Source organism: Solanum pennellii, chromosome 7, assembly GCF_001406875.1.
Source record: "Solanum pennellii chromosome 7, SPENNV200".
In the NCBI taxonomy this organism is placed as follows: Eukaryota; Viridiplantae; Streptophyta; class Magnoliopsida; order Solanales; family Solanaceae; genus Solanum; species Solanum pennellii.
This window is the reverse complement of record NC_028643.1, coordinates 5,194,856-5,214,182: the sequence shown is the minus strand read 5'-3', so window position 1 is coordinate 5,214,182 and position 19,327 is coordinate 5,194,856. Positions and strand designations below refer to the sequence as shown.

Sequence of the window (19,327 nt, the reverse complement as noted above, 5' to 3'; positions counted from 1 at the left end):
TTTCTTCACTTGTTTTATACTTGTTTAAAATAATCTTGCTTTAAATATAAGACATTTATAATTAAATTTAAAATCAAATAAAAAAGAACAACAAAGAATAAAAGGGGGTAAATAAAAGCAATAGAAAAAGAAATGAGGAAAACAGTGAATGAAGATTTAAAAAAAAATATATTTTGATACAAGGAAAAAAAATATGTGTGGTAACATAACTTTAAATACACGATAAAGAAAATAATACTTTTAAAATAATAATTTAAAAACATTTACACACATGACACACATCCAATTTGGGTGGTTAAATACGCCACGTAACACAAATGATGTAAAAAAAATACTAAAAAAAGAGTTTGGGGTTTGGAGGAAGGTTTATGTTTGGAGGAATACTTGTGCCTTATTCTTAAAGATATTTTAAGTATTATTAACATAAAGTAAATTATTACATACATAAAATTAAGAAATTTAATCGTCCATCTTGAGTAAATTATAACAATATTAATTGTATCCCTAATATACAGATATTGTGATTGCTTCAAGCAAAAAAATATTATTTTTCATTCTATGTTCTGAGCCAACATTAACGTCTCAACTAAATCGCTTTCAACATGATTTTTAAATATTCGAGGTCGGCCTCGAAACTTTGATAAAGAACTGCAGTTTTACTAGTGTATGAGTTTTCGTTTATGCTCTTTGTTTGTGCTTATTTTATGTGCTAGTAATTTAGAAGGAAAATCCAATAAAGAAGATCCAAAATTAGGAAAAGCTGTAAAAGTTATTGTTAAAGTAGTTATAAAATGGATTAAAATTATTTTATTTTCAAAGCTATCATTCGGAGATTGATCCATGATCTAGAATAAGCGGTTTTAGATTTTTAATTAGCTCGATGAATAAATATGTATTAAGTATTGCATTTTTTTTTTAAAAAATAATTGTGGTGGCTGATTTAATTTTTATGTACCTCGACTAATTTCATTATATATATATCATTTTTCATTACCAACATTTACCAAGAATCTTTTTCTACTAAGATTAAAATATGTGAAAAGATAAGTAATATTATTTTAAGTTTATCGTCTCCTCTCACACACCCAACCCCTCACATGATGTCAATTTCAAGTTTATTTCTATCTTTCCATCTGTCCTTGTCTTAGTAGTAGATATTGAGTAAAATTAATTAAGCAAAAACTGAATAAATTTTTTGTACAAAACTTGATTCACTACTCAAAATTTGAACCAATGACAAGTGACATTTGCTTTCGAACTAAAATCGTGAAATCTCTTTACAATATATAAATAAAAGCAATCAAGGACAATACATTAGTTGATTGAGCTAATTAAAAGTTTGAAAATCACTTATTTTACGTCATTAATCAACCCAAATATTAGCCTTTGGAATCAAATAATTCAGTTCACATTATAGAACATTGATTCGAAGTGAATAATAATATGATTATTTCCTTATTTACATAATGTGTGCATGTTAGTGATGATAAAAATTCTGAAACATAAACATTATTAATAATAAGTAATATAAATACTTTTAAAACCTAATTAATTTTATTTAATTTTAACTAATTTAAGGATATTTTTAACTATTTCGAGCGATTTGCCGTTGCTTGCTGTTGCTTTGTTTTTGCCTCAACTCTTTTGTCAGTTTCTCTTTTCCTTTTTTTGAGTCGACAATTACGCATTACACTCCCACACTCAGTCCTTTTCAATTTCAGTGCCACATACTGTAGATCACACTCTCTCTTCTTCCATGGAGTTACTTCATTCTCCTTCCATTTATACCTACAACCCTAAACTCAATTTCCAAAACCATCTTTTCTCCAGGAGAAACAGTAAACCTGTAGATTTTGAGACTATTCGGAGAAAATCAGTGGTTAATGCTGCTGTTCATAGAGTTGCGGCGAAGACTGCGGCGAGTGCGGTGGTGGTGGAGAAATCCACGACGGAACGATGTCGTTTTGAGGTTTTATCAGGGAAGCCATTGCCGTTTGGTGCTACTGCGACAGATGGTGGTGTGAATTTCGCTGTTTTTTCGAGGAATGCTACTGCTGCTACTCTTTGCTTGATCACTCTTTCCGATTTACCTGAAGTAATTCTACGATTATAAATTTTGTTTTATTGTTGTATATTAGATTTTTTCCCCTTGTTTCATCGCTTTGATAATAGTAGCTGGTTACACACTTCAATAAAGGGATGTTTAGCCATGTTTCATTGTGAAATTTGAAAAAAAAAAGGAGATTTTGTTTTCAAAGTGAAAAATGATATTTGAAAGTCGGAGTTGTGTATGTCTATGGATACATACTAGAGCTGTTTTTCACTTTTTGTGAGTGATTTGGAGTGACAACACCTATTTGTTGTTTTCAAATTCTTGACACGACACCGGATTTTTATGGCCAAATTTGAGAAAAAAGTAAAATTTTTCATGGCAATTAACATTGTTAAAAAGTGAATTTTTTTCATGGCAACTAACATTGCTTCTTAGTTGTGCTTCATTCGTATTTATGTTTTCTCTTGATAATTGTAGCTTCCTGGAAGAAATAAGCTAATTAGTTGACTGTTTATTCTGAAGTTCACTTTTTCTTGTAGCACTTTCTTAATCCTAGTTTATAATGAGTTGTTCTCATTGTGACTCGTTGAGGATGGTACTACTGCGATTGNAATAATAATATGATTATTTCCTTATTTACATAATGTGTGCATGTTAGTGATGATAAAAATTCTGAAACATAAACATTATTAATAATAAGTAATATAAATACTTTTAAAACCTAATTAATTTTATTTAATTTTAACTAATTTAAGGATATTTTTAACTATTTCGAGCGATTTGCCGTTGCTTGCTGTTGCTTTGTTTTTGCCTCAACTCTTTTGTCAGTTTCTCTTTTCCTTTTTTTGAGTCGACAATTACGCATTACACTCCCACACTCAGTCCTTTTCAATTTCAGTGCCACATACTGTAGATCACACTCTCTCTTCTTCCATGGAGTTACTTCATTCTCCTTCCATTTATACCTACAACCCTAAACTCAATTTCCAAAACCATCTTTTCTCCAGGAGAAACAGTAAACCTGTAGATTTTGAGACTATTCGGAGAAAATCAGTGGTTAATGCTGCTGTTCATAGAGTTGCGGCGAAGACTGCGGCGAGTGCGGTGGTGGTGGAGAAATCCACGACGGAACGATGTCGTTTTGAGGTTTTATCAGGGAAGCCATTGCCGTTTGGTGCTACTGCGACAGATGGTGGTGTGAATTTCGCTGTTTTTTCGAGGAATGCTACTGCTGCTACTCTTTGCTTGATCACTCTTTCCGATTTACCTGAAGTAATTCTACGATTATAAATTTTGTTTTATTGTTGTATATTAGATTTTTTCCCCTTGTTTCATCGCTTTGATAATAGTAGCTGGTTACACACTTCAATAAAGGGATGTTTAGCCATGTTTCATTGTGAAATTTGAAAAAAAAAAGGAGATTTTGTTTTCAAAGTGAAAAATGATATTTGAAAGTCGGAGTTGTGTATGTCTATGGATACATACTAGAGCTGTTTTTCACTTTTTGTGAGTGATTTGGAGTGACAACACCTATTTGTTGTTTTCAAATTCTTGACACGACACCGGATTTTTATGGCCAAATTTGAGAAAAAAGTAAAATTTTTCATGGCAATTAACATTGTTAAAAAGTGAATTTTTTTCATGGCAACTAACATTGCTTCTTAGTTGTGCTTCATTCGTATTTATGTTTTCTCTTGATAATTGTAGCTTCCTGGAAGAAATAAGCTAATTAGTTGACTGTTTATTCTGAAGTTCACTTTTTCTTGTAGCACTTTCTTAATCCTAGTTTATAATGAGTTGTTCTCATTGTGACTCGTTGAGGATGGTACTACTGCGATTGATATTAACAGCATATTAGAGTTGCAGGGAAGTATTATTCCATCAAGAAGTTCACTTCCCTTTCTTTTCTTCTTCTGATTTTTATGTTTCATAATGTATAAATGAATATGCTTGATCTCTAGTGTGTTCTATGATCAACAACTTTTCAAATCAAATCATCAATATCAATTGCTCTTCATTCAGGTTCATTTCATTCCAATACTAAATTATTCCCCCTTTTAAGAAAAATATGGGGATTTCTATATCTCATACTTATCCTACATGGATCACTAGTTTCATCCTAACTAGTTTGTTTCACTTGTATTGTTCCTTGGCTTCCATTGTGTTCTGCTCTTAGTTAATAGTTAAGTCTGCATTAATTTTGAGGGACTTAGGTCTTCCTATAAGCTTTCCCTCATTTCATTTTAGGCTATGTTATATGAGTTATTTTACTCTGTGGAGTATGAGATATAGAAGGGCTTATTACGTAAATTCCTCTAAGAGATTTCAATATATTTATGCGAATACTTTTTATGGGATTAATTATAGCATATCAGGAGAAAGCGTATGAATTGTATATTTCAATACACTGTTGCACATCTGATTTGTTTATCTTGTCAGTTTCTCAACTCTTGTTTACTCTTGCAGAAGAGAGTGACCGAGCAAATTTTCCTGGATCCTCTAGCTAATAAAACTGGAGATGTATGGCATGTGTTCCTTAAGGGAGATTTTGAGAATATGCTATATGGCTACAAATTTGATGGGAAATTCTGTCCTGAAGAAGGACACTACTTTGACTCTTCGCAGATAGTGTTGGATCCTTATGCCAAGGTCAGATAATTATGAAGTAAGAATGTTTTCTGTCAATATAAAGTCTATGCTTTCTTAGTCAGACTATGCTTCGTATTACAAATGACCTCTATTTGTGTATTTATCTATTATGTTCTTTTGTGCTGCACCGAGTCATTTTTGAACTTTCTTGCAGGCTATAGTAAGCAGAGGAGAATATGGTGTATTAGGGCCAGAGGATGATTGTTGGCCCCCAATGGCTGGCATGGTACCTTCTGCTTCTGATCAGGTAACTTAGTCTCTTACTTAGTGTTCAACATAGTCTAATGTATGATCTGGTGCTTTCTATTATTTTGTTTAGTTTTACTTTGTCCCAGCAAACTCTGGAATTGGCCATAAAATGTTGAAATGTCCACAATCATCAAAAAGCATCTTCATGCTTGCCTTCCCTAGAGAAAAATAGTGTGTGGCGTCAGTACTGCCAACAACTTAGATGAGTTGTAGGGATATATGGTTTTGTTTGTTCAACATGTCTGTTTTACTGTTTGATCTTTGTTATTTTCAGTTTGATTGGGAAGGAGATCTACCACTGAAGTTTCCTCAGAGAGATCTGGTAATCTATGAAATGCATGTTCGTGGATTTACAAATCATGAGTCGAGTGAAACAAAATATCCTGGTACTTACCTTGGTGTTGTGGAGAAACTTGATCACTTGAAGGTGAACGCTTGGTTGTTATAATATTATGTGTTATTATCTGTAAGCTTAGCATATGATTGTTTTTTTAGTAGTAAGTTCTAGCTTAACTGATATTGTTAGATCAAGAACAACTTTTGGATACACCGAAATTTGAGGACATCTATGCATCTACATTCATATATTGTATTGCTAGGGTTTTTGGCCCATATTTTTCTCTCTCTGTAAATGAATACACGAGAATTATAGTTGTGAGAGGAGACACTTTATTTATCTACTTAGGACCATAACAGTAAAAAATTTATAACTGAAGTGCAAGCAGATACAGCAAAAATCAGGAAAGCATACCCTAGGGAAGGTATCTTTACTTAGGGGTTAAGGCTAGAAAATTTATGACCTATTTGGGGATGATGAAAAGGGGCAGCTACTAGATAGAAGTGAGACCTGTAACTGTTAAAAGAGAGAAGGAATTAAAATCGAGCCTCTTTCCCTAAGGCCATGAGACCTTACCTAGTTGGGTTGCTTCAGATAAATGTAAGCATATAAACGGTGCTTCTGAAAGTCTGAAAATTATGAAAGATATCCAACTATTTTAGAAGTGCAAAATTATTGAGGGCATTTAAGAAAACAAATTTGCTTTTGGCTGGAGATCTCCTAGATTGATTAACTAGGCCAAAATGCTTTATCAAAAAAAGAAAAGGCTTAAACAATAAAAAAATAATTATCAATAAAAGAGAAGGCTAAAACAAATAAAAAAATATTGCATAAATATCCCTTTAACTTAGCCTCATTTTACATTTATGTCCTCAAACTTTGGGTGTGCACAAATAGACCCTTAAACTTGTATAAAGTTAAACAAATAGATACACGTATGTGGCATCCAACATGACAATTTACGTCCTACGTGGTATTCTATATGTATTATGCCATGTGTATTATGCCAATTTAAGTGTCTATTTATGCACATCCAAGGTTGGAGGGCATATGTGAAATGAGGCCAAGTCAAAGGGCACATTTATGTTTTATGCCTAAAAAGGTAGACTGAAGCATGAGCATCTCAGATCTGCTTCATTTCGGGTGCTATATAAATAAAATCAACAAAATAAAGTAGTACTATGGGGTGTTGTCAAAATTGAAAAGGGTCAAAGCCCAAGGTCTGGTAGGAAAAGCATGAAACTGTGCAAGCTCTAATACTTTCCAATACATTTAACACATCATTTCTTGAATTTTGGAGTTCATTATAGGAAATGTCAGAATCTGACTCTGAAAAGTTGGATAATTGGTTATCTGGTGGCTCTGTTAGAGTTGTCCTTAATTTAAGTTGAGAATACTTGATAGCACAGAAGCTTTTATTGCTTGCTGGTAGATTATCTGTGTGTAAAATTTAAGTGAAAGTGTAAAGATTTTCTAATAGAAAATGTATATGAAATGAAAATTTAGGAGTCTTGGAACAGCCATATTTTTTATATTTCTACCTCATTGAATTTAATGGTGGCTTTTGATTAAGTTCATTACATTTCAGATTAATTTGACCATAAAGATTTATTCCATGACTGTCAAATTTCACTTCATTAGATTTTGAAACTTCAGCAGCTTTCCTATATGTGATATAGAATAAATTATTTATTGTGCATCTTAAGAGAATTCCATGTTCTGCAGGAACTTGGTGTCAACTGTATAGAGCTAATGCCCTGTCACGAGTTCAATGAGCTGGAGTACTATAGTTATAACTCTGTATTGGGCGACTACAAGTAAATTCTATCTTCACTTTGCAAAGAGTGACTTTCATGCTTTGAACTTATTGGTCTAGAAACATTATAGAAGTTTAATTTGTAAAACCACACCGGTTATCACACATTTAATATTTGAAATGGAAATGATTAAGAATTTGAATTTCAGGTTCATAACTCTCACTTAGATAAATTACTTGCATTTCAGTTCTAAACATGGTATTCGGATTAGCTTATGTCATGCTTGAGAGATCTTTTAAATTCACAAAATCTTGGAAGAAGATTGTTACATTTTACCTGTCTAGCTTTGCATGTTTAACCTTTTCTGTCAGCAAAGTTACTTTGTCCTTGTCCAAAGAAGTCAGAATAGTCTTAGGTTCAGAAAATAACCTCCTGCTCAGCTACCTAGAAATATTCCAACTGAATTAGAGTGGGGAGGACCATAGATTATATCCCACTTTGATGATTCAAGTGATGCATGCAGAAGCCTGCTGTTGTGTGGACTATGTTTCTCCACTAGTTTGATTGCTTTGTGACAAAACCAGTTCAGGTAATCATAAGTTGAATGAATGTTCATTTAATACATAAGTGAGGCTGAATCAGTAGACAACAGTGATAGGAGGTGGTTATTTTTTCCTACTTCTTTGGGTACTACAACTTACCCGGTATATTTCCACAAGTGGGGTCTGGGGAGGGTGGGGTGTACGCAGAACTTACCCCTAATGTAGCTAACTGATGTTGTTCCCTATTTTGATCACGGGATGGGGTTCTTTTATTTTTTTTCTTCGGAGGTGGGGCGGGTGGTATGAAAGTTCTGAAATTAAACTAATTGATGCTGTTCCAAAACCCAATTATTGACATAATTTTATAGCTGGATTTTGTTAATGTGACAAGTCTATCTCATAAAAGACTGATTAAGAATCTCTTCATGTTTACCATCCAAATACTGCTAGATGGCTCAGAAAGGTAAAAAGTCAAATGGGACAAATTGAAGAGAGATTCTATGAGAAGAGTAGAGAGCATACTTTCGAAAGTCCTGAAAGAATAATGTGCAAAGATCGCCAGAATGATCTTGGATGCAGGGATTGTAGACAGTTGATCTGGATGTCTTTTCATTGAGCCCATATCTGAGATATGAACCTGATTTTTCTGCATAGGATTTAGTGCGAAAGTGATGCTAAGCTCTTATGGTGATAAATTTCAGACACTTAAATTTAAAATACTTTAGGCTTAATTAGTCAATACTACTGAACACAGCATAATTGACATCGAAGCGTTTTCATTGTGTCAAGGCTGATGACTTGATAGAAGATGCAAAATGCTAATTATATCTCTTTGGTTAGTGGTATATATCCTTGCCAGTATTTGCTTGAAGATAGTAACAACTGCATGAAAAATAGGCAAAACTCAAAAATATTGGTATCGTTATCAATTTTAATCTTATGGGATATTTATCTTTCTAGGTTTAACTTTTGGGGATATTCTACTGTCAATTTCTTTTCTCCAATGGGAAGATACTCATCTGCTGGTCTAAGTAATTGTGGCCTGGGTGCAATAAACGAATTTAAGTATCTTGTCAAGGAAGCACATAAACGTGGAATCGAGGTGACTCTTACGGGTGAAAACTGCGAGTTTGTTCTCCAAATTTTGGTGTATTCTCTTCTGATTGTTCATTGGCAGGTTATCATGGATGTTGTTTTCAATCACACTGCTGAAGGAAATGAAAATGGTCCCATACTATCATTTAGAGGCATTGACAACAGTGTGTTTTATACGCTAGCTCCTAAGGTATGTTTGTCTTTAACCCATGCACATTTTAGTTTTTTGACTCTTAAAATAAAGTCCAGAGTCTAAGTTGAAGTTCCATATATGGATTCATTTGCTTTCTCCTCAGAATTTAATCATTTTGAAGTTGCTCCACTATTACAAATTGATTCTTCAGATCATGAAAATATCCTTTTTTTTTTATTCGAAAATAATTAAACCCTGCAATTGCTTTACTTGAAAACAAAAAAATAATAATCAAAACCCTGCGGTGTGGGATTCTCCACCTTGAGCTTATTATGTTGTCTATAACTCTATATCACACACTTCATCAAAATCATAACAGATGAACTGGTCATATCCTTCTCAAAAAAATCATAACAGATGAAATTTTTAAGTTGTAAGGCTTCATTTTTTATGACTGTAAGCACTTTGGTGACGGGTAAATGTGGTGCAAACGAGCAGAAACACACTCATCAGCAATGAGCCATGCCTTTCAATCATGTTTCCCTGGTGAAGCACTAAAATGGAGAGATTTGGTTAGTGTCATAAACTGCTGCCCACTGAATAAATTTGAACATAATGTATTATGGCTTCTCACAGAAGTCATACCAAAATACTCATGGGTGCTTGAAATTTGCTGATACTGGCTTCTTTTTGGTTGGTGTTTTTGTATAAAGAATAATAACTCACAAGTTACGGAATTCGTGTATATTTTCTTGCTATACTTATTCCGAGGTTGTTATTTTACATTGTAGAGAATATGTATCTACAAAAGGTTCTTGAATGTGGACCAAGTTGTATTTTTCCCCCTTTTTTGGATAAGGGTGTGTGAACAACGTTGTACTTGGAAAAAGCAATGTATTTTAAACATTAGTAAATATGTTCTTACTTGTAGTTCAATTCGTTAAAAAGGAAAGTCCTATTTGCATGAAGGAATATAGAATTATTGTTTTAAAACATGGATTAACTGTATGATTCCTAGTTAAAGATATATTCATGGCTTTACAGGGTGAATTTTACAACTACTCAGGATGTGGAAATACCTTCAACTGTAATAATCCCATTGTACGTCAATTTATAGTGGATTGCTTGAGGTGAGTTAGATTCAAAATGTCATGTGGTGAATGTCAGTGTATTTCCTAGTTGTTGTTGGTTCATGACAATCATATCCTGCTTAGCCATACGTCAGAAAGATCTCATGGTAAAATAATCATGCAGCAGTTCTCTTAAGACCAGTAAATAAACAAATAAAAATGTCCCATAGCCAAGGTCTTAAACTTTTAGATGAGATGTGGCACCACACAGAGATCCTCCTCTCAACTGGAACTGCCACCGATAGTCATATATTTCTTATGGCTTGTTTTGAGGAAGCTAATCACTCCTGCACATAAAGGGTTTGTATTAAAAATTACTCTAAATAAATTGAATGATCTAACACCCAAGGGTGTGTCTGGTGATCAATAAGTTGGATTGAGAAATGAGAACCATGAAGTCTCAAGATCAAGTCCCAGCGTATGCAAGAACACTAAGTGATTTCTTCCCCTCTGTCCGAATCTTGGTGATAGAGTTACCCGGTACTTGTGCTGGTGGGAGGTAGCAGATATCCCGTGGAATTAGTCAAGGTGCACGCAAGCTGACCAGATATACCACGGTTTATCCAAGAAGAAAATTAAAATGACCTATCTCTATCAAGTTAAGTTCCTAGGTTAGATGACTATACAATTCTGTTTATACCATAGCAAGGAGTAGTATGAAGCATTTTACTAAAGATCGTGTATACTGACCTTCCCTTCGTGTACCCTCTGGCTCACTAGGTTTTACATCCTCTCAGGAAACTACTCATCTTTTACTATTTTAGTTTAACTTTTTTTTCTTTAGCAAATATTGTTTTTTAATGAAAATGGAACACAAACACATTTTACCCACTGCTGTTATAATATCTACGACTTATTTGCTTGACCAGACAATGGTAATTCACATCTCGATTAAATAATATTCTTTTGCAATTCATTGGATTTAACCAGTTTTCTGTTGCAATTTGTATCAGTTAACTGAAATTTGAAGGATAGATCATTTCATGTCTATGAAGGAAATGAAGCTACAAAATAAAATAATTAAGTTGGTTTCAGTGCCTATGTTTTCTGCTTTTTCTTTAAAGAAAACGTCGAATTTTGAAGCATTTATAGCTGAGGTTTCCTTAAGCTTTTCACAAGTTGAATAAATAATATTGTTCTTAGTTCTTCAGTGTGCATCAATTGTTTTATCTTGCGTCTGCATCTAATCTTCAGTCTAATTTTGTAGTCTAAGTGGGATTTTCTAGATGAACTTCTCTGCTATTTTGAAGTCTCAAATTTCTGTGGTTTTAATGCATGGAGTTACCTGTAAAGTCTATAACCTGCATATGAGTCACAAATTTGGCGCTCTAACCATGAAATGTCCTATATTGATAATAATAGAAAAGGTCTACTTTGATCTCTTGACAGATATTGGGTTACCGAAATGCACGTAGATGGCTTCCGCTTTGATCTTGCTTCTATCCTTACAAGAAGTAGCAGGTACTTATGCGTAGCCTCATTCTTTCTGAATGTTGTTGAAAACCAAGCCTTTTCTCTTTGGCTTTTCAGCTCGTGGAATGCTGTAAATGTCTATGGAAATTCAATTGACGGTGATGTGATCACCACAGGCACTCCTCTCACAAGCCCACCATTGATTGATATGATTAGCAATGATCCAATACTTCGTGGAGTAAAGGTTTTTAAGTTTATTCCTGTGTTCCTCTGAGGAAGTAACTTTTATTCCCCTTTTCCCTTAGGAGAAGGACTTGTATCTTTTACTTTTGCAACTGTGGTGGCACCTGAGTTTTGCCACGTTCCTTCTCTTTGGGTGATAAGATGCCTAATCTTTCCTCTTTATAACAGCTAATAGCTGAAGCATGGGATTGTGGAGGCCTTTACCAAGTTGGCATGTTTCCGCACTGGGGTATCTGGTCGGAGTGGAACGGAAAGGTCAGTTTGGAGACATTTTCGGTGACTATCTTCATTTCAGGTTGCTCACGTTTAGGGATATATGAGAACACAGACATCTGGAAAGATAAACTAATTTATTAGAGGTCATCTCATTTGTTTACTATAGGTTTCATGCATACTAAGTAGAGTTCAGCTGTTTCTTCATGGATTCCTGTCTCATAAGCCGGAACTTCATAATGATACCATCTAATTTCGTGGTGTCTCGTATGCAAAGAGAGGTGCATGGATAATAACTCTTGAGAGCTAAGTTGCTTTGACTCTCCAAAAATGTTGCCACACATGTCGGATCCTTAAAAACACACTATTTTTGGAGGATTTGACACGCACCCGTCGGCATTTTTCAAGAGTCCGAGCAACATTGCTTGAGAGTAAGCTTCTTGCTCTTGCTCTGTGATTCTGAGCTTCCTGATGCGAAGAGGAAAAGTATTTTATACTCTGTAGGTAGGTTAGAGTGGATTGGACTTGAATAGAGCGAAATGGATATAGAGGATAGCCCCAACTATTTCGGAAATAATTTGACATACTCTAAAAGAATGAGCAACAATTGAAATTACTTTGTTTCTTTGCACGCAAGTTGAAGACATCTGATATTTTGGGGTGTTGTTAAGTATTACTTAAGTCAGATACATTTTTCTATTAGCTCATTTTATTTTCCCTGTTTTTTAAATTAAGGTAAGCAACATTTTTCTATTAACTCATGTAATTTTCATTATCTTTTAAAAATAAGGTAATAACTTTTATTAAAGCAAGTACCAAGGTGGTACTGCAAAATAAGAAGTTACTAAATTCCAAAGATCACCATAAAGGAGCTGTTCTCCAAAGCTAATTTCCACTCTTATTATATAGAAATTACAGTCTCATCTTTTTGTTATTGAATGTCAGAATTGACGTGATTTTAAGAGTCAATACCTATTATATTCTGTATTCAGTTTTGCAAATCGCTTGGGCATGGCTAGGAATAAAGAACCAATTTAGTTCAAACCCCACGTCTCATGTTAGAGTTTGGCTGCAAAATCTTGGTGACAGCTAGGACGAAAGAAACAATTTATAACCCCATGTTGTAGTTTTGCTGCAAAATCGTAGGAAGTCATGTGATTGCTTTCTGGTGAATTCCTTGCGACCTCAATATTATTTTTGTCTATAAGATGTAGCAGATGAAATAATTCCAACAGTGTGCTGCAACAATTGTCAGACCTTGTGGGTGGGGGGTGGTCTATGACCCATTACCCAAGGTTAATATTTAAATTGGACATTGCTTGCAGATTTCCCTAGGCAAGGCAGTAGATGTTATGATTTTTCTCTCTTCATCTTGTCTATGTAACTTTAGGAGATCACAGCTGTTGTAATTCCCGCCTTCCGCGCATCTTATCATTCCATCTGTTGCAACTATTACAATTGTCATCCACTTTTTCTTAGTAACTCCTGTATACCCTTATCTGTACAACAACAACAACAAACCCACTGCAGTCTCACAAGTGGGGTCCATGGAGGGTGGGGTGAACACAAACCTTATTACCTTTGTAAGGTAGAGAGGTTATTTCCGATAGACCCTTGGGAAAGGGGACAACATCTCTTGTAATTCCCAGCTTTATCTTGTTTTGTATTTCATCAAAAGTTAATTAAGTGTCCTCACAAATTTCGCACTAGTCAAAAGTTATAACTGTACTCTACTTTTTGGCATGCTTGTTTGAAGTGTTATATAATTTCACCTCTATTGAAAATAATATTTTGCCCGGTTAAACTAACTGATTGAAATCGAACTCTGAAAGTTCTTATGAAGATCAGATGCATGTATTATATTGCCAAGGTAGCTATGGCACTGAATCCTGTTATATCTACATATCTTAAAACTGTACAAGTATGCATGAAGCCTAGACGTTCATGTGAATTAGTTGGCATAGTATATGTAAAACAGTTCTAACCTTTTCTTGACCAGGTTAGAATCCTTACAGAATTCATCAATGCCTTGAAATTTCTGCATATAGTGGTTTCTGAGGCAAATCTGCCAAATAATTGATATTCCTCTTGCAATACCTAACACAAAATCACAGAGTTTTTTTCCCAGTCTTCCTAGCTAGTATGATTGCACAAGACCTCAAGGTGAAGGCTGATAAAATCTTATACTTTAGTTGTTGAATGAAAAGTTAAGCTATGTAAAGGCCAAGTTAGATACTAGCCAAGAAGGAATAGATTCAGGTGTGATTTTTATCATAGGTCTCTGAACATAGGTATCAATGCAAGTGGAAACACGTTAATTACAAACTGGAACCATCATTTGATGCAGATTTTTTAACGATTAAGCTTGCATATTTTACTTTATTTTCTGACTATTAGAGTCTCATACAGCTTTTTGCTGGAGAACTCACAGTCGCAGAAGTGGTTAGGGTGGTGATATTGCTGGCCTATAAGCAACTACTTAGTTAAGTTATAAAACTTGACTAAAAAGAATAACAGTTTATACTCAACTACCAAGACCATTCCATGTTGGGTTTTATTTTGAGCTTATCAGCTCTGGAGCTGCAGACTTGTTAAATGTAATATAGGGTATTCAACTGTGCAGCTCTTTAGGTTCGTATCCCCTGTTCTAGCTACATGTCTAATCTACACCATCTGTAAGTTAAGAGAAGCATATCAACTCTGAACTGCACTTTCCACTACAGTGTTTATTCTGTACTTCAATACTCTATTCGAAAGTTACCAAGTGTCTGGAATTTGACATGTAATTAATTGAAATTTGTCCCTTGAAATCAGTGAACACCAAAATGCTATTCTCTGTCAGAACATGACTATCTTCACTAGCCAAACCTCTTCCGAAAATTTCAGGGAGCACATTGAGATTTATCCTAACTGAGTTGGATTTGTTATTTTATTTGTGGGAAGATCTAGCTCAAGTATAGATTTGATATAAGTGGGGGTTTCTCTGTAGATCCTTGTTAGTCAGCGGAAAATGCATTTAACCGTAAATACGATAGCAGCCTAGGTGTTACTATTCAGTTAACAACATTGTTTTCTGATTGCTGTCATTTAGATATTGTTCTCTGTGTATGAATTGGTTGGGGCCTTTCTCTGATGCTTCATCTCTCCTGGACTTTTCCTAATTAACTTTTTCCTTTAAATATATAAAAAGAAAAGGAAATGCTAACCGCTCTCTTGTGTTTTTTTTGTTTTAGTACCGTGACATGGTACGGCAGTTCATCAAAGGCACTGATGGGTTTTCTGGGGCTTTTGCTGAATGCCTTTGTGGAAGCCCAAATCTATACCAGGTATACTATTTTAGAGTAATTTTACCTTGTAGCTGTGGAGCTAGTGATTTCTAAATTCAGTTGGGGATGATTCAGTTCCTTAATAATTGAGCCCTTTGTGTTTATTGGTGTTCAATTAGAAAGGAGGAAGAAAACCATGGAACAGTATAAATTTCGTGTGTGCCCACGATGGTTTTACTTTGGCTGATTTAGTGACATACAACAATAAACACAATTTGGCAAATGGAGAGGACAACAAAGACGGGGAGAATCACAATAATAGTTGGAATTGTGGCGAGGTAAATCACTGTGCACAAATCTATATCTTCTGGATCTTTTCACTTATTTAAGCTGTCTTGAAGCTTGATTTCACACTGTGACAAGCAGATTGCTCTAGTAGTTCAAATGTTATATTTTCCTTTCTGTTGCTCTGAGATTGAGACGATTTATGTCCAACATGGTAGCATCCACATCCATGTGTTAGTGCATTTAGAGGTATCTGTGTTTTCCTTCTGCTAATTCTCTGTAATAATTATTTAGATGTTGTAATTGTTTTTGCCAATATTTTTTCTCGTGGCAGTTCATGTCATCTCTGTGTTTCTTACATTAATATCTGATCTCTGCATGTACTATCTTGTGTGTTGTAATAAATAGCACCAGTTTCTTTTTCTTTTGTGTAACACTGACATCTTGTTTAAATTTGTAAAAGTAGTTTTACTTGATCTTCTTTTAGCATAATATACTATATACTGAGTGGTGTTTTGTGAATGCAGCAAAAATAGTAATCTGGGTACTTTATTCGATGAGAAGGAACTGAGTATTATTTTATAGATTTGTGCTGTTTCCTTGTTAAAATTTCTATTAGTTACTTCAACCAATGAAGTAGTTCTGCAGATTAGATTTATTATAGTTTAGATGCCGCTCAACTTCCCTGCTGAGACTTTTTTTTCTTGATAAGTAATGATATACTTCCCTGCTGAGACTAAGGTTTACTTGAAGTGATATTGAAGGGGAAATATGTTTGAAGTTTTCTGCTCTTACTGTCATGTATTAGGTGTAGCTCTAATATTAAATCTTGACTTAATTTATCACATACCATATCTACATGAAGAGGATTCTATGACGCTTGCTCAGGTGATTTGATATAATTCTGGTATGAGATGTTCCGGCATGAATATCTTCTTGAGAGTGTGATACAATGTTGAGGGCGGTGAATTCAATGTTTTGGGTGCATCCAAAAGGTTTTAAATGTGGATATCAAGAATTGTGCAGTACCTTACCATGATACTCTGTCCTTTTGTTTTCAGTTATAACAAGTTTACTTCTTCTCTGTAGGAAGGAGAGTTTGCAAGTATCTTTGTGAAGAAATTGAGGAAAAGACAAATGCGGAACTTCTTCCTCTGCCTTATGGTTTCCCAAGTTAGTTCAATTCTCCCCTTTTGATGCAATTCAATAGAAAGTAACAAATAAAACCCTCCCTATGTGTTGATAAACAGTAGGATATCTGATGGTCTTTTGCCCGTTTCTCATTAATTTGTATGGAATCTGATAATTCAACCAAAAGTCTTAAGATAAGGAGTGGAACAAGACAATTCATTGCTCTTTCGTTGCCATTCTATACTTGATGTTTGACATTATATAACTTGACACCGGGTTTGCGAGTGTAAGGTGGGTTTAGTAAAGTTTGGTTCTAATACCATAAAAATGGATCTGAGAATCTAACAAAAAAGTGTAGTAGTCCTAGACCTTTATGTACCCATCTGGTGGGCTTTCTACATGGCTATACCCAACTGTGGTACAATATAACTCAACAATTAACTTAAATTCTACGATTTGTGAACCTACCTTTTTTGGTTATAATTTCATGCATTTCTTCTTTTTGTAATGGCTGTTCCTACTCGATATTTGTTTTCTTCTTATAATTAATAATATTTTCCATTTGTGGTTCTTCAGGGTGTTCCCATGATATATATGGGAGATGAATATGGTCACACTAAGGGAGGAAACAACAACACTTATTGCCATGATAATTATGTACTTGTTAACTTCCATTTATACTTCTACATTTCCCAGATGTAGGTCCATTCTTGAGTTCACTGATTGCTACCCCTCTCTGTAGATTAATTACTTCCGTTGGGATAAGAAGGATGAATCTTCATCTGATTTTTTGAGATTTTGCAGCCTCATGACCAAATTCCGCCAGTAAGAATCCATATTGTTTTTTTCCAATGTCGATAGTTCTTTCTCAGCTTCTGAATGTTGTTTGCATGCTTGCAGTGAATGTGAATCACTGGGATTGGATGGTTTCCCTACAGCAGAAAGGCTGCAATGGCATGGTCACACTCCTAGAACTCCAGATTGGTCTGAAACAAGTCGATTCGTTGCATTTACACTGGTATTTCAAGTCTTTTCATTAGGATAGTAGTATGACGTAACTGTCATTTCCTTATCCATCTTCTGTAAGGAACCTTACTGTCAAAGATATATTCCTCTAATCCTAAGTTTCGACTCACTTCTCGAGAGTGAACATCACTAATTTTCAATATTTGACATTTTATGTAATTGTTTTTACTGTGTCTCGTGATTGATTTGTGTGCTTGAATCAAAATGCAGGTCGACAAAGTGAAGGGAGAACTATATATTGCCTTCAACGCCAGCCATTTGCCTGTAACGATTACACTTCCAGAAAGGCCTGGTTATCTATGGCAGCCGTTGGTGGACACAGGCAAACCAGCACCATTTGACTTCTTGACAGACGACGTTCCTGAGAGAGACACAGCAGCCAAACAATATTCTCATTTTCTTGACGCGAACCAGTATCCGATGCTCAGTTATTCATCGATTATTCTTTTACTATCATCTGCTGATGATGCATAGTTTTATTCAACAAGTTAGGTGGAGGTAAAGCATCTTCAGATTTTGTTATATGCAGTGAGGTGTTGCTTTGTAAATAAAAGTAAGAAGCAGGAGAGAACAGAACTGCAAATCGGATAAAATTTGTGAGGAAGAAGCTGATGATTTATAAGATACAACTTGTATTATAATTGCATTTATATAAAATAAAATACTAGTGAACTTGTCTGAGTGAAATAAAATGTATAGTTGATTTCATAGAGGAATGCTTGGTAAGTAATTAGTTGATTTTCAACAAAGTAATAAGTTACTATTTTGAATCGAAAGAAATTATAAACTTATGACAAGAAGAAATTTGTTCTGGAAACGTGCGTTGCACGTTTATTTTTTATCGTCATACAAATTTGTATAGGTCTAATTTAACGTTGATAATTATCAATTATATTATTCTTTTGTATATGTTGTTTTGTGCAAATATAACAATGACAATTAACTTTCTTCATTTAATTCTTGTTATTTGTCTGTAGAATAAAAAAATGTTGAGAAAAATATAAAATTAATTAAGATAATATAGCGTATAGTATGTGATATAGTAATGAACTCTTGCTCTAAATTCAATCATATATTATAAAATTAATAAAGACAACGAATAAATATATATTTACCATGTTAATGAGGGAAAATGACCAATAAATTGATTTTACATAAATGTATAAGAATTATAAGATGATGATACATAAAGTGAAGTGGATTAATATTTTTAGTTCACTTTATATAAGAGATCATTACTAAAAATCTATTAAAAAACGAAAATAATTGTAACCAAAAAACTTATCATAAATAACAAAATCAGTAAACAAAGTGCAAATTTTATACATACAAAAGAAGGGTCTTTTGAACAAGATAACTAAGGAACATTAGTAGAAAATATACAAATAATGACACAACTCACCTTGAAAGAAGTTTCATCACATAAATAAAAAAATAATTAAAAATATTTAAACATAAATTATTTAATTATTGTTTTCAGCCTGTTCCTCGTACTGAAATAATAGTATTTCAAAATCGAAAGGACCATAATGTGTCTTGCCTCCAACATTTTCACGATGAAGCAATATAATTCTTAAACTCAAAACTCAATATTGTATTGTAACAAAATTCAAAAGTAGAAAATGCGTGACAAATACATGACGAAAAAAAATTTGTAAAAATTGCATATGTTGTGAATACAAAACTAATAAGATGATTTTTACTTTGAGTTTTATAAATCATTTGACTATGTGATTAAATTGTATAAATTTTTTCCCTCTAAATTTATAGAATCCTATAAAGTATATGGAAATACACGACATTAA

General features: G+C 33.9%; 1 protein-coding gene across 2 annotated transcripts; it reads left to right on the top strand.

The window, feature by feature from the left end:
* Nucleotides 1–1,636: 1,636 nt before the first annotated feature.
* LOC107026081 (isoamylase 1, chloroplastic) lies at nucleotides 1,637–18,252 on the top strand. 2 transcript variants are annotated; one of them, XM_015226929.2, is made up of 18 exons: nucleotides 1,637–2,095; nucleotides 4,520–4,702; nucleotides 4,857–4,949; nucleotides 5,226–5,378; nucleotides 7,014–7,105; nucleotides 8,548–8,689; nucleotides 8,765–8,872; nucleotides 9,860–9,945; nucleotides 11,335–11,406; nucleotides 11,476–11,602; nucleotides 11,770–11,856; nucleotides 15,048–15,140; nucleotides 15,260–15,418; nucleotides 16,455–16,538; nucleotides 17,073–17,153; nucleotides 17,239–17,321; nucleotides 17,397–17,514; nucleotides 17,733–18,252. In XM_015226929.2, the coding sequence occupies exons 1-18, from the start codon at nucleotides 1,757–1,759 to the stop codon at nucleotides 17,994–17,996; spliced, it is 2,364 nt and encodes a 787-aa protein (XP_015082415.1). In that variant the 5' UTR covers nucleotides 1,637–1,756; the 3' UTR covers nucleotides 17,997–18,252. The 2 variants fall into 2 exon arrangements, with proteins under 2 accessions (XP_015082415.1, XP_015082414.1); XM_015226928.2 differs by lacking the exon at nucleotides 1,637–2,095 and adding an exon at nucleotides 2,868–3,325.
* Nucleotides 18,253–19,327: the final 1,075 nt, after the last annotated feature.